This window comes from Pelophylax lessonae (assembly GCF_965119305.1).
Source record: "Pelophylax lessonae genome assembly, chromosome: 6".
NCBI classification, from domain to species: Eukaryota; Metazoa; Chordata; class Amphibia; order Anura; family Ranidae; genus Pelophylax; species Pelophylax lessonae.
In genome coordinates this window covers 112,366,270-112,382,631 of record NC_138773.1, presented here as the reverse complement: position 1 = coordinate 112,382,631, position 16,362 = coordinate 112,366,270, and the positions used below count along the sequence as shown (strand labels likewise).

At 43.6% G+C, this 16,362-nt stretch overlaps 1 protein-coding gene across 1 annotated transcript in view; it reads left to right on the top strand.

Moving 5' to 3' along the window:
* The window catches only part of LOC309559173 (acyl-coenzyme A synthetase ACSM3, mitochondrial-like), a 65,431-nt gene that overhangs the window by 31,684 nt on the left and 17,385 nt on the right, over window positions 1-16,362 (top strand). Inside the window, exons 7-8 of the mRNA XM_082262320.1 lie at window positions 11,267-11,390; window positions 13,351-13,431. Of these exons, the coding sequence (XP_082118446.1) occupies window positions 11,267-11,390; window positions 13,351-13,431 (205 nt within the window). The remainder of the gene's footprint in view (window positions 1-11,266; window positions 11,391-13,350; window positions 13,432-16,362) is intronic.

Sequence of the window (16,362 nt, the reverse complement as noted above, 5' to 3'; positions counted from 1 at the left end):
ACGAGTTGGGCAAAATGTGATAAAATGTCCCCTCTCTCCACAATAGAAACAAAGGCCACTGTTTCTCCTACGGTCTCTTTCTTTGAAGACAGCCTGGTGCGCACGGCGCCGATCTCCATGGGCTCCTCTTTAACCTCTGGAGGATTAAGGCATATTGGAGTAGTGTCAGGGTGACAAGGCCAACTGGTGCAGGCAGGCTTGTACTGTGACCAGGCAGAGTCATATTCGTATGGGTTTGCTTTTTCTCTAGGTACCCGAGGTCTGCGGGAACCGGGAGCAGGCTTGGAAGCAGCTTTCTGGGAGGTAAGACACTGAGAGTCCATGGCATTTATAAATGACTCCCAATTGTCCAAGATAGGACTTTTCTCCTGCAGCTTCTGGTATGCCCATGTCTTCATCCTTCCGGAAAGCAGATTAATAGCAGAATGAACCTTGATAAAGTCACTGTAATAGGTCCTGGGCTTAAGGACAAACAGGAGCTCACAATCCATCCCGAAGGTTTTACATGAGGAACGGGAACCATCAAATCTGTCAGGTAACAAGACATAGGGTTCTGGATGTGTAGGTTCCAGGGCTGGGCGTACTGTGCCTTTAAGTATCAGCACTTCTTGCTGCAATTCAGCCACAGTCTGGGCCAGGCTGGATACCTGCTGGGTGAGCTGCTTGCAAATTTTATGCGGACTCCATATGGTCAGTTCATTATGTCATGGAGCTTACCTTTGTTGGAGTCTGTAACGCAGAGATTTACGCTCACCCTTGCAGATATCCACAGTCCAAGGTGACCAGGTAAGAAAGCCACCTGGGCTGTGAATTTGTGCACGGGGGCTTGGCAGGGAAGGTGCTCCAATAAGCAAGACTGGCAGGAATACAATGGGAAGGGAAGTCCAGGAATAACTGAAGTCAGTGGATGACACAAGTCTGGATAAGGATCACAGGAACAAAAAGGAGCGAAGGTAAGGATGGAAGCCGGAGTCAGTCTGGAACACACGCTTGGGAAACAGGAACAAAGTCTGTCAAACAGGAACAATGATCAGGAACACAGGAACAAGGATCAGCAATGAACTGACACTGCTCTAAGCGAGAGACAGTGTTTTATAGCTTGCTTAATTGAGCAATTAGCTTTAGGTGGACAATGATAGACAAGAGCCCACTCAGGTGAAGTCCAGCCCCCTAGTGCTGCAGGCAGTACCAGATTAACAAGACTGGATCCATATGAGCTGAACTGTGGCTCAGAGGTAGGATAACAGGACAGAATGTCAAAGTACACAGGTTCAAATCCCATGTCAGGTACTTAGCAGCGACCATGCCTGGCGCCATGGCTAGAACCGAGACAACAGGACTCTGTGCAGGCCAGTCAAGTTCCTCCTCCCCAAACTCGCTCATCCATGTCTTTATGGACCTTCCTTTGTGCACATGTCCAAATCATTTGGTGGAGGGGGGAATTATGGTGAGGGGTTGTTTTTCAGTGGTTGGGCTTGGCCCCTTAGTTCCAGTAAAGGGAACTCTTAAGGAGTTAGCATTCCAAGACATTTTGGAGAATTTCATGCTTCCAACTTTGTGGGAACAGTTTGGGGTTGGTCCTTTCTGTTCCAACATGACTGCGCACCAGTGCACAAAGCAAAGGGCCATAAAGACACGGATGAGTGAGTTTGAGGTGGAGGAACTTAACTGTGGAAACTTCACACTGGACCTCATGCAACTTTGATTCTGTGCCTCTCCACTCTTCCTTTTCAGACTCTAGGACCTTGATTTCTAAATTAAATGCAAAACTTTCCACAGTCCGCGATGATTTGGGAAGCCATGTCATCTGCTGATGTTGGTCCACTGTATTTTATCAAGTCCAAAGTCAGTGCAGCCCTCTACTAGGAAATTTTAGTGCACTTCATGCTTCCCTCTTCTGACCAGCTTAATGGAGATGATTTCATTTTCCAGCAGGACTTGGTACTTTTGGTAGTGTGGGCAGGTGCCAATACCTGGTTTAATGATCATGATATCACTGTGCTTGATTGGCCAGAAAACTTGCCTGACCTAATCCCCATAGAAAATCTGTGGGGTATTGCCAAGAGGAAGATGAGAGACACCAGACCAAACAATGCAGATGAGCTGAAGGCCGCTTAAAAGCAACCTGGGCTTCCATAACACCTCAGCAGTGCCACTGGCTGATCACCTCTATGCCACGCCACATTGATGCAGTAATACATGCAAAAGGAGCACCGAATAAGTATTGAGTGCATACTATATTGTACATTTACATACTTTTCAGTAAGCCAAGATTCCTGTATTAAAAATCCTTATTTCTCTAGCAGTCATCGACAGACGCAGCTCTCCTTAATCATAGACTCATAGGGTTATGCTCCTCCTTCTAGGGATAGTCACTAGGTGGAAAAAGACTTGTCCACACCTTTGGGAGCTGTCCCAGCAAGCATAACCCCTCAGATTCTGCTATACTCAAACAGTTGTTTTCTGCCTAGTGTCAGGGATAGACCTAGCTCCCTGCTGGGACTTCGGTCTTAGCTGTATCAGGGAAAAATTTGTTCTTTTTTATTTTTTAACTAGTTAGTTCCTGAGGACCAAGATCCAGATGAAACGCCGGTTGGTATTTGCACTGGATAATCTAGACCCTTAACCTCCCTGGCGGTATGATTCTTTCGGATTTTAGGTGCTGAAAGCGGTACCATTATTTTGCATGCAATTCTTGTGAATGAGCAGCCCAAACCAACTGTATACATTATATAAATATATATATATATATATTTATATGTATGTATATATATATATATATATATATATATATATATATATATACGTATATATATGTGTATATATATATATATACATAAAAAGTACAGTAAAATTGCAGGAAAGGGCATTGGGGAGCAAACAAATGTGATTTTTCTTTATTTTGAACTGTATCAGTGTGTTTGGTGTGTTTTTACATTTGAATTTGCCGCTGGTTCCACCCCCCTGCGAACGTCACGTCGCAGGAGACGGAAGCCGGGGCACGGAGACGATTGGGAGGAAGATCCGTCGCGAGACACCGCCGGGACACATCGCTGGATCCCGGTGACAAGGTAAGTAACCTCTTATACAGGATCCAGCGATGCTTCGGCTCTGAAATTTAACCCCGAGCCACGCTCGGGAATACCGCTAAGGTTAAGGTCTCCCAGCTTGGCCTGTGAGCGTGAGCAGGTTATAGTTCAGAACTAGGCCTCACCACGACAGTGCCCTGATGGATGGGGACGAGCCTGCAAGTGGATCGTCTCACCGGGATGCAACGACCTGGAATGCCCTGAGTCGCAGCTTCCCCTTGGCTAACAGCACCCCCATCCCGGGTGGGAGGTGATCTGTTTTGGAGTGGCGCCCACCTGGTACCGTGGTATGGTGATTAAGCTGTCCCCTCAACACCCTTTGAGGTCGCGGGGTGGGCGTAAGTCCAAAGGCGGCAAATCCAGACCTGCAGAGAAGCTCTCCTCTGCACGAAGCTGCGCCCTCACCCGATTCTGGGGTGGGGGGACGTCTTCAATTCTTTCAGGAACCCTGGACTTCCTTGATTCAGGACAAATGGGTTCACAAATTAATCCATTCCGGATACAAAATCGAATTCCGATCTCGTCCTCGGGACCGGTTCTTCCCATCCAATCTTCATTTGTCCCCAGCCAGGTTGCGGGACCTGTGCGGGGCGGTACAGGACTTGCTTACGCAAGTGGTGATTGTGCCAGTTCTGGCTCCGGAACGCTTTCCAGGATTTTATTATAATCTGTTCACCGTGCCCAAAAAAGAAGGCAAGGTGCGTTCCCTCCTAGACCTCAAGGCCCTGAACCGTTTTGTACGGGTACAGAGGTTTCGGATGGAGTCCATCCGCACAGTGGTAGAACCTCTGCATCAGGGAGATTTCTTAGCCTCCATAGGTATCAAGGAAGCATATATTCACATCCCTATCTACGCTGGTCACCAGAGGTTTCTCCGCTTTGTGGTGGCGGAGCAGCATTATCAATTTGTGGCGTTACCCTTTGGTCTCGCCTCTGCTCCCAGGGTGTTTACCAAGGTTCTGGCTCCGGTGCTAGCATTGCTATGTCGGAGGGGGGATTGCGGTACTGGGGTACCTGGACGATCTCTTGTTGAGAGCGGACTCTCATTCGGTCCTGTTGGGGAACCTGGAGGTCACTGTCAGAACTCTACCATTCTGACAGTGAGTTTGGTTGGAACATCAATTTAAAAATTTCCATGTTGACTCCTGTCCTGCGACTGGAGTACCTAGGTTTGATTCTAGATTCAGTTTTGGTGAGAGTTTGCACAAGTTGCAGGCGGCGATTCAGTTGTTGTTGGACAACAAGCTGTCCTCCCTCAGGGTTTGCATGCGAGCCTTGGGCCTCATGGTGTCTACCTTCAAATCGGTTCCGTGTGCTCAGTTCCATACAAGACCTCTGCAGCGGGAGATTCTGGTAAAGTGGAACAAGGATCCAAAGACCTTGGATTCTGTGATTCGATTGAGTCACAACACAAAATCTACTCGCCTGTCGAGCTGGGGCGGGGTGCTGGGGAAGCTCTGTGCCCAGGGTACCTGGGCGGTGGAAGAGTCAAAACTTCTGATACATTTTTTGGAACTTAGAGCGATCAAACTTTGTTTGAATCATTGGATGACTCGTCTACACGATTTTCCGGTTCGGGTTCAATCAGACAACGCCACGGCGGTGGCCTACATCAATCACCAGGGGAGCACCAGGAGTGTCCTGGTGGCCAAGGAGATGGCCAAGATTCTGACTTGGGCAGAAAGCTTTGTTCCAGCCCACTCAGCGGTACACATTCCAGGTGTGGAGAACTGGCAGGCAGATTACCTGAGTCGTCAGGTGTTGGACCAAAGGGAGTGGTCCCTACATCTGGAGGGGTTTCATCTGCTGTGTGTTCGGTGGGGGACCCCTGAGGTCGATCTGTTTGCCTCTCACCTCAACAAGAAGGTGCAGAGATTCGTAGCCAAGTCTCGAGATCCTATGGTTGACGCCACAGATGCACTGGTGGCTCCTTGAGATCGGTATCGACTGATTTAGGCCTTTCCTCAGTTGAAACTTCTGCTGCGCCTGCTGCACAGGATAGAGGTGGAAAACATTCCAGTGATTCTGGTGGCTCCAGACTGGCCTCCCTTGTTCCAGGTACACAGACCAGATAAGGCTGGTCGCCGATACCCCTTGAAGACTTCTTCTCAGGGAAGATCTGCTGTCTCAAGGTCTGATCTTCCATCCTGCTTTACAGTCGCTGGCTTTAACGGCATGGCCATTGAAAGTCAGGTGTTGAGAGATAGGGGACTTTCCGACTCTGTAATTCCCACTCTCCTGAAGGCTAGGAAGTTGACTTCCAGAAAAATCTATCATCACACGTGGAGATCGTACATTTCATGGTGCGAATCGCTGAAAGTGCATCCTCGCTTTTTTTCTATTGCCAGGGTGTTGGCTTTTTTACAAAATGGAGTTGAACAGCGGTTGGCTTTGGGTACTATCAAAGGCCAAGTTTTGGCTTTGGCTAAATATATTTAAAGCCCGTTAGCCACGAATGGTCTCATCTGGACATTCATCCAGGGTTTGCTTCATTTGGCGCCTCCACGGCAATCCCCGCTACCGCCTTGGGATCTCAATCTGGTGCTGTCTGTTCTTCAAAAGCCTCCTTTTGAGAAAATTTGGGGGATTTCGCTGCTTTCCCTGTCTCAGAAGGTTGCCTTCTTGGTAGAGATCACTTCTGGCCACAGACTATCTGAATGGCGGCGTTGTCTTGTCGCTCTCCTTATCTGGTGGTTCACAGAGATAAGGTGGTACTTCGAACTCATCAGTCGTTCCTTCGTAAGGTGGTTTCTGATTTTGATTTAAATGAAGACATTGTACTGCCTTCCCTTTGTCCTAAAGCTTTCTAAGGAGTATGCCTTACACTCTTTGGATGTGTTTTGGGCGATCCCGGTTTATTTGGAAACCACTGAGTCTTTCAGAAAATCGGACACTCTTTTTGTCCTTACGGATGGACCTCGTAAGGGACTGGCTGTGTCTGCTGCGACCATTTCCAGATGGATCAGACAAACGGTGGTTCAGGCCTATTCACTGAAGGGTCAGGTTCCTACTTTCCAAGTGAAGGCGCATTATACTAGAGCGCTGAGTGCCTCTTGGGCTTTTTGCCATCAGGCGTAAGTGCTACAAGTTTTCAGGGTGGCAAGTTGGTCGTCCGTGCATACGTTCACAAAATTCTACAAGGTAGATGTGTTGACATCTGCAGATGCTTCTTTTGGCTGCAAGATTTTACAGGCTGCAGTTTAAGAGAGATCTTCTTTTTTGTTTTCTCTTTGAGGGTTCCTTTTTTTCCGGGGGAGATCCAGTTGTTCCTGATTGAGCTCCAATTTATCTGGTTGGCTACATTGGCTATTGGCGCATTCAGGTTTTTTGTTCCCACCCCTCATGTTTTGACTGCTTTGGGACATCCCTATGAGTCTATGATTAAGGAGAGCTACGTCTGTCAATGAACGATAGAGAAAACTGGATTTTTGCAAGAACGTACTGTAAAATCCTTTTCTCTGAAGTTCATCGACAGACGCAGCACCCGCCCCTCTACTTTGAGTTATGGGTTTTTTTATGACACTGCTTGCAACACAACTGTTTGAGTATAGCAGAGCCTGAGGGGGTATGCTTGCTGGGAAAGCCCCCATGGGCATGGACAAGTCTTTTTCCTCCTAGTGACTATCCCTAGGAGGAGCATAACCCTAGGAGTCTATGATTAAGGAGAGCTGCGTCTGTCGAACTTCAGAGAAAAGGATTTTACGGTAAGTTCTTACAAAAATCCAGGTTTTTATTGGTCTTATGTAATATTCTAATTTTCTGAGATACTGAATTTTGGGTTTTCTCTAGCTGTAAGCCCTAATCGTCAAAATGAAAAGAAAGAAATGCTTGAAATATATCACTATGTGTAACGCATCAATATAAAGTAGGAGTTTCACGTTTTGAATTGAATTACTGAAATAAATATATTTTTTGAGGATATTCCAATATTATGAGATGCACCTGTACAATATACCATGTAGAAGTGAGCGTAGACCATAAGGGACATGAAAGTTAGTATTTGCAGTATTGCCAGATAACAATGAAGGGAAAAAAGCCTGGACAAAAGGAAAATTAATGCAGTTACTAAAGCTGGCCATACATTATGCAAATATATTTTCTTCCACCATGGATTGAAGGAAAGAAAATAGCTAGATTCCCCCATTAACACAGTCAGTGTTGATGGGGAATCCCTCCTGTTGCGCAATTGTATTCTGACAGCGGGAGGTTTCCCAGCGATCAGAATACAATGCCACCGGTAATGATTGAACAAAACAAACCTAAGAGGCTGAATGTATTGAAGTAGATCAATAGACTGACTTCAATTCAACCTCCCTGCCCACAGATGGTTCGAAATTCATCCAGTTCCTGCCGAACAGGCTGAATTGTGATCCATCTATGGCCGGCTTTAGTCTAAGGACTAGTTTATAAATATGACATTTTGGGTTTCAGTGCCTTTTAATGACAATAAGTATGTAACCATGAATACTATTTAGGTTGACATCTTTTTTCTGTTACAAAAAAAGGACGGAGGTAAAGTTCTGAGCATTGAAAGAAAACATACTTTTTTCCAATTTTCCAGTTTATGATATGATCTCAGGAGAATACAGAGTATTGCAATGCAAGGACAGGGAAACGTTCCCATCTGTTGCCATGCAATTTAACCAACATTTTACTTCATCTGAAATCTGTTTTGTGAAGACTGTTTTATTGTGCATTTTACTGTGACCAAGTTGTAATCTTTTTTATTGATCAATCTTATTTTTTTGAAATAGAAGTATAAAAGGGATATACAGCATTGTATAAAGTTATCCAAAATGGTACAAAGATATGGAAGACAAAAGATAAGATGCAATTACAGCAATATGGCAGTTACAAGTTATGACTATCCGGTAGTAATGGCCATCCGGTAGTAAAAGTACTACAAGAACCTCAGAAGGATATTACACTGACATGCATGAAGTAGACCTCATATTCAACCAATGTTACAGTTGTATACATCATATTGTGTAGGCACAGGCGTGCGCATGGGGTGTGCTGGGTGTGCGCAGGCACACCCTAATCGCCCTCGTGCCCTGTCTGTGCTTTCACTGCTGCCTGCTGGTGCTGCAACGTGTGCCAGTATTACCAATAACTAACTGTGGTCAGGTGCGGGCTGGCAAAAACAGCTGTGCTGCGAGTGGGAGGTTGGAGGTGTTTGTTCAGGGACTAGGGGACCACAGCCGCGGAGTAATTTTAGCCACATTTTCCGATACGGCTTCTATAGTTCCGGCTGCAGGTCTCGCCGGCGTTGATGGAGTGATATACAGCTGCACTCTGCCTCCCCTCTGGCCTCTCTATCCCCGCTTTGGAAGTTTGGCAGAAGCAGCGGAGGATAGCGGCAGGCAGCTAGAGGTGAGCAGTGTCAGTGTGTGCTGCCTGCCAATTCAAATCAATATGAATGTATACATATATTTTTCCCCATACATGCACTTTAAGTAGATTTTTAAATGTAATTTTTTCAAATTGTTCTCACACGTGTTAAAATAACGGTTTGATATCTGATCAGATATCAAATCGTTATTTTAACGTGTGAGAACAATATAAAAAAATGACAATATAAAATGAACTTAACCCCTTGACCTCTGGAAGATTTTCCCACTTCATGACCAGGCCATTTTTTTTTGCTATTTAACTGCACTACTGACAATTGACAATTATAAAAGTGTGTGTGTGTGTGTGTGTATATATATATATATATATATATATATATATATATATATACACGCACATGTGTTTGAGCTTTGGTTTGAGGTGCACACCCTAATGCCATAGGCTGCGCACACCTATGCGTGTAGGATATCGTGAGCTATATTAATAACCTCGGTCTCACATTAAGAAATACTCTGGTAGGATCAGTAGGGCTGCTATACATATGGATGATTGCCAGATATTGGTAAGAAGATGCATCAGAGAGGTTTAGTACTTGTAAGTACTTGTTTAGTACTTGTAAGTAGGTGAGTACTTGCACTCAAGGGAAGAGTACAAAGGAAACAGAAGGGGAGAATGGTAAGAAAGAGAAAAAGGGGAGGGGGTACGCACTCCATTATGGCAGGGGGACACTAGTATCCATTGCACCTTTGGCCCATTGGGCGAATTCTGCTGAATATCGGAACAAGGACCAAGAGGACTATGTAATGGAGCATTGTTCCAGTTTCCCATTTTCCTGAGCTAATAGACGTTCCAGGTCTCCAATCTTGTCCACCTCAATGGCCCAGTTTCCCAGGGAAGGCATATCCGGTGTTATCCAATGTCTAGGTATCACTGCTCTTGTTGCGGCCAAAAAGTGCCGCAGGATGTCTTTTTTGATTGATTTGAATGAACCTGGGATTATTGACAAAAGGACCATCTCCGGTGTGGGTTGAAGGGAGGTCACCACCAGCCTGCAGTACAGAGTAAAAATCGTCTCCCAAAGTTTCTGGACTGGGGGGGCAATCTCACCAAATATGGAACAGAATCCCCCTAGCAGATAAGCACCTCCAACAAATGTCAGGTAGGGAAGTGTCTATGTATTTAATGGTTGAGAGACATCTGTACCAGCTGGTCATTAACTTAAAGCCCTTCGCCTGAGTTTTGGTAGCCAGCGAGAGTTTGTGTTAGGATGAAGCATTTCTGCCAGTCGATGGGTGAGATAGCATGTTGAAGTTCTTTTTCCCAAGCTCGTGTATATTGCGGAAGATCAGGAGTAACAAGGAATACAGTTGGGAGTCGATACGTACTGGAGGACCGCCTTGCAAAAGCAGGTCCTCAAAACCCGAAGGGTCCACTAAAATATCCAATAAGGAGGGAAGTGTACGGAGATAAGATAGGACCTGTTGTCTCTTGAACCACACCGTGGAGTGTTGGAAGGATACCCGGGAGGAGGCCTCAGTCACCAATGATGGATCAGTGTGTAGGATTTTGGCAAGGCGTCTGAGGTTGTCATAACTCCATGGGCCAAACCTCTTCCCATTAGAAGCCAGTAGGAAGGCCGGGGTTCCAAAGAAAGGGGTCATGGGGCCCTGTGACTCTCAGACAAATTGCCGGATGTTATCAATCGGTCCCAAATCTGAAGGGTCCAACAAGTAAGAGTACAAGAGAAAGGTGTATCTCTACGGTGGACAGCAGGTGTCCATGGCAGGGCACATAGGTCAATTGAGTTGAGGTGACGTTCCAGTTGGACCCACAATTTGGATGAGTGGTGGTAGAACCAGTCAACAATACACGCAAGTACTGCTGCCTTGTAGCACAAAGAAGCATTGGGTACTCCAGCTCCCCCTCGGGCCCTGGGGAGGGAGAGTGTTTTGTATCTAATACTAGGGACAGGCCGTTTTCCAGATAAATTTAGAGAACAGCCGATTAAGCTTCCTAAAGTAAGATGTAGGTATAAACATGGGTATCGTTTGGAATAAATATAGGAAGCGGGGAAGCACATCCATTTTCAATGTATTAATCCTCCCAAACCATGAAAATCTCTTGTTGGCATATACGGATAAGTCTGATTGGGTTCTGAGAAGTAGGGGCTCAAAATTGTCAGCAAAGAATCGGGATGCATGTAATCATCATTTTTCATGCACTTTGGTTGTAATAAGTTATTTATCTGAAATGTTGCATTATAGTGTTCACATTTCCTGTTACCTACAACTAAAGTAGAACAGGAAAATATATTTTTTCATGGAGGGAGGGATAAGAAGGTTTATTTTGGCCACCTGTGTCCCATTGGGGAGAGATTACTCTTCACTTTCCGTCCTGTAGCCAAAACAGGAAGTTAGAGAAAATCCCTCTAAATTAAGGAATCTGTGGTGGTCACCAGGGTAACAAGAACTAGTGAACCCATTGTAATATATTCCCACTATTCCTGTTGTGGGAACAACTTAAATTTTGGGATTTTCTTTTACTCGCACTTTTGGTTATATTGGTAAACAGGACTTATAGAGAGGGTGAATGTACCCAATGGTGGCACAAGGAACACTAAAAACCTGACAGCTGTTTCAATCCCTATCCACTCTAAACTAAAACAAAAGTTTTGCCTTTAGTTATACTTAACTCTTGTCATTGTCATTACTGGGAACAAAGATTAATGTATTCCACATGTTTTTTATTGTAAGTGTTTTATAGACATTAAAAATATAGAGTATAGAACAATCCTAAACAAGAACCTAATATATCATTTTCTTTAGTTATAAGTTCAAGAGCCTTAATCATTGTTTAAGCGCTGGAGAGCCCATCAACCCCCAGGTAATGGAGCAATGGAAAGCCAGTACTGGACTAAACATTTATGAAGGCTATGGCCAAACTGAAACTGTAAGTTACCTTTTCAGTAAAGCTTATTTATTAGTTAGACTGCTACAATTATTTTTAGGTTTACTGCACTTATAGCTCATCCGATTCAGAGTGGAATTAACAGATGGAGTCCTTCACATTCCTATACCAGTTAACCTAGAAAAAAGGTCCCAATTCCAATCATACTTTAGGGCACCCAGTCTTACATGCAAATTTCTCAAGGACCAGGCACTCTCAGAAGCCACGCCAACATACTGCAACAGACTACTCTCAGCTGAACTCTCATTGGGAGCATCGTGGTAAAATCTTTCTATTTCAAGAATCGACACCCTAATGCCATAGGCTGCGCACACCTATGCGTGTAGGATATCTTGAGCTATATTAATAACCTCGGTCTCACATTAAGAAGTACTCTGGTAGGATCAGTAGGGCTGCTATACATATGGATGATTACCAGATATTGGTAAGAAGATGCATCAGAGAGGTTTAGTACTTGTAAGTACTTGTTTAGTACTTGTAAGTAGGTGAGTACTTGCACTCAAGGGAAGAGTACAAAGGAAACAGAAGGGGAGGATGGTAAGAAAGAGAAAAAGGGGAGGTGGTACGCACTCCATTATGGCAGGGGGACACTAGTATCCATTGCACAGTTTTATTCATGCAGATGAAAAAGTAAATAGGGATATTTTTTTCACATGATTGGATATTTGAAGAGAATTTTCACACATTTTATTGGGGGAATACTCTTAAAACCTTTAGCTTGTCTAGGTTCATCTCTGTCTCTTTTTTCCTCATTAAACACACTGTATGTAGCTGGTTGCTAAGGAGTGGGACGGGGTTCCCCGCTGATAACAATGTAAAAAAAGAATTGCCAAAAAAAAAAAAAAAACGATTGGGGAAAAAATGGAATGGGGTCCCCCCAATCCATACTAGGCCCTTTTGGGTCTTGTATGGATTTGGAGGGGAACCCCACACCCACATAAAAAAATGGCATGGGGTGCCCCACAAAATCCTTACCAGATACCAGCATGGGGACGAGCGAGCGCTCTCCCCGCTTCTGAACCATACCAGGCCACATGCCCTCAACCTGGGGGGGGGGGGGGGGGGGGCATTTTTGGTGCGGCTCTATTGAAGTCTATTACACGTAACGCACAATCTGCTGCAAGAAAAAAGTCCCTGACCCTTTCCAAAAACGCACCGGCTGAAAAACGCATAATGTGAACATGTGTCATAGGAAACTATGTTAAATGGACTGTAGTGTGTTTCTGAAAACTGCAAAACACAATAAAAAACGCATAGGTGTGAACGTAGGGTTAATCAGCCTCATGCTCTATTCACACTTGTACTACTACTCCAACTTGGATACGACTTTGGCCTTGACCAGGGTAATGGACGACTGTTGCATTGTATAACATTCAGGTATGACTTTCATGCAACTTCTGAGGGTTAACGTTGAAGTCTATGGCTCTCAAGTTGTATAAAAGTCGGACCAAGGTAGTGCATGAACTACTTTGAAGTTTCTGCAACTTTAATTCACACATAAATGAATGGGTATCATTGGAAAACATGGGGAACGACTTGTCATGCAACTTTGATGTCCAAAGTTGCATGACAAGTTGCACAAGTGTGAAAGGGGCCTTAATACATCCATTATGGTTTGTGAAGATGGACAAATAGAATGCATTTAAGTGCATTCAACTTGTAACTGAGATCAGTTTTTGATGCTTTTTTTTTTTTTTTTACATTGTTCATTTAAAGGTTTTTCTGATCGCCTTATAAACTGCATCAAGCTTAAAGTTATTTCTATTGATTTGTGTGAGGAGAAAAGCAGTTATGATATGAACAAATGCCCATGCCCTTACCAGTTCAGCTAAAGTTTTTTTCAAGTACAAGCAAGCAGATATACTGCTTGCTATTCTATGTACACCATGATATATTGCAGGTGCTGGACACATACTGAATGACAAATCTTGTTATTCTATAGGTGCTGGTATGTGGAACATTCAAAGGAATGAAAATAAAACCTGGATCTATGGGGAAGTCTTCACCAGATTATGATGTCCAGGTACTCACTGAAATAAAATATTGTGTTCTTGGACTGCTTACCCACAATACGCATTGCATATTATGTATTATTCATTTAGACTCTAAAAGGATTTTTTAAGCCTTGTATGAAAAATTATATTTTAGAGACTTTGTGTGCCTGTAACAATCTGGGCACATGTACCAGATCTCCTGTACAGTGCCATGGGTCTGAGAATAAAATACAGAGACTACCATACATGTGAAACTAACTTGAAATTTCAGTTTAAATCAGGCAAAAAAAAAAAAAAAAAAACATTACAGGCGCATCAAATATGCAAATCTTAAAGTTTTTTTTTTTTTTTTTTTTTTTTTTTTTAGAATGCAGACAGACCCGGAGTAGAATAGCCTGCCTTCTTCCAATAGATTGTAGAGAAGGATCTTTGCTCTCTGTGGAAAAACTGGTCTGACACCCCCTTTTTTTGGTGCATGCTAGTGTCATATCGAAAGTGAAGAGGTTACTCAACATACAAAAATTCTCCTATCACAGAATTCAGCTTCAGAAGTGATGTCATGTGTTGAATTGTTTTGTATGTGTTCTTTCAGCTCCGAGCATGTGTAGTCTTGCTCTTACGATTTTTTTTTGGACGAAAATTATACTAATGAAAATTGGACGTGTTCATATACGATAAAAATTTTTAGCCTGCACATTCAGTTTTTGTCATCTGAAAATTCAGAATCGGCTGTCAAAAGCATTATACTAACGAACTGAAAATTGTCAGATCGTTCATCAGACAAAATTTTACTTCTAATTTTCTTATCGCGTGTACGGGCCTTTAGACCTAAGGCTATGCAATCAGCAAAGCTCATGCTCCCTGCAGATTCCAGAGCTCTAGCTCTAACTTAGCAAGGAGTGTGTTAAAGCTCTGCAGAGAGGACACTGCTTCCACACAGTGGTCTTCTACACCAGGGGTCTCCAAACTTTTCTGTACAAGAGTCACATTGTATTTTTTGTGTAGCACCCACCTAGTGTAGGATGCTAGGTAAAGTTAGTTGTTGGTTCCTTCTGTAATCAATGGAGTAGTAATTGTTTAGCCTGGTCTGCTCAGGGGTTTCACAGGCTGGGAGATTGATTGCTCTCCTCTCCACATGGTCTTGTGCTGCCCATACACTAGCCAAAAAATCGTTCAAAAATCTGTCATTTGGTCTGTTCGTTTGTTTTTCGTCCAGTTAATGGGCACAAATAGAAAATCGGTTTTAACTTTTCAGAGCTGAAAAATCGAAGGAAGAGTTTGGAAAATTCTGCCGAACGAAAAATAAATTGAAAGGTTAATGTGTTTCTCTTCCGAACTGTTTGCACTAGGCATATGACACAAAATGAATGAAAAACAGATTCATTTATGTCCATTGAATGATTTATCGATCAAAATTCGGTCATTACATGATGGCACGATCGTCTGCTCTCACAGCCGTGCGTTTGTTTTTCGAAAAGGAGTTTGAATGATTTTTTGTATAGTGTATGGCCAGCATTAGTTGTTTGCATAACAGATTACATGATGGTAATTTCTCAAAACTGGACTGGCCAGAACCTGGAGTTGTGCATGGCAACCAGTCGGCTTCTATTTTTCATTTTCAAAGCTGAACTGAACAAGCTGACGCTAGAAGCCAATTGGTTGCACTGAACAGCTGGTCCAGTTTTGATAAATTTCCCCTCAGGGCGTTTTGAGGCTCACAGGGCGCCTACAGGTAAGCATCGTGATTTTTAATTTTAAATGAGAATTACAGTGATATTGCCTACAATAGCTTCGAAAATTTGGAAAGAGGCCACTGTTAAAGCCAATGTTTGGCCTGCAGAGATAAAGAAAGGTGACAATTATATATATATATATATATATATATATATATATATATATATTTTTTTTTTACTATAGTTGCTTTTTAATGCATCACTTTATGCTATGCAAACTAACCATCCACTATGGTTTTCAGGATGTTGGTGCATCTGCATTTACAATTTTCTCCTAATTCTCCTGCAAAGTTCCACAAATAGTTCCTACCATTGCAGTCATCCCAATGCAGCTTTCTGTGATGCTGTTGCAATAATGCTGTACTGCTCCTGAATTCAAAGTACAGTTGCCCCCTCATATAGGCTGTGTCTACTTGCACTACAGTAGAATTAAAATATGTTGCAGGGGGTGTAGCTTGTCAATCAGACCTGGCCACATCTAGTCCTGCCCACTGCTTTCTGGATTGACCACAATGCCTTTATTGCTGAAATCCTCCTACTATGTACAGCTGTGAGACACAAATTAAGGATTTGGCCTAGGCCCCTTTCACACGGACTTTCTGATCCAGTTCACCTGTAAGTTTTTCAGGTGGACCTGATTGGATGCTCCATGCAGCTCTATGGAGCAGCGGGTGTCAGCGGAGACATCCCCGCTGACACCCACTGCTATCCGATCCGGTCCGTGAAATTCGGACGGATCGAAACCATATTTTCCATCCGTCTGGACGATCGGATAGGATCAGATGAAATTGGACAGGCGGTCCGTTTTCATCCGATCTCCCATAGAAGAGAGTGGGGCTCTGACAGCTCCATCTCTACAAAGTAAGCAGAGATGGAGCTGTCATCCACCTGCTTAGCAGGGATCGCCGGATCAATCCCCGCTGAGCAACACGGAGTCTGTCGGGCGCACCGCCCGTGTGAAAGGGGCCTTACTTTAGAGAAGGTGGAGGATTTTTTTTTTTTATGAGGCTTGAACATCACATAGTAACTGGATTTGGTACATGATCAGACTCTCAAATAACACCCTTTAGCTGTTCTTTAAAGAACACATTAGCTATTTGCAAATAAATCTTACCTCAGCCTTTTCCTTGCCTGTGCTATGACAGCTGTCATTACGAAAAATTTTAAAAACTCTAATCTTATGAATATATATATATATATATATATATATATATATATATATATATA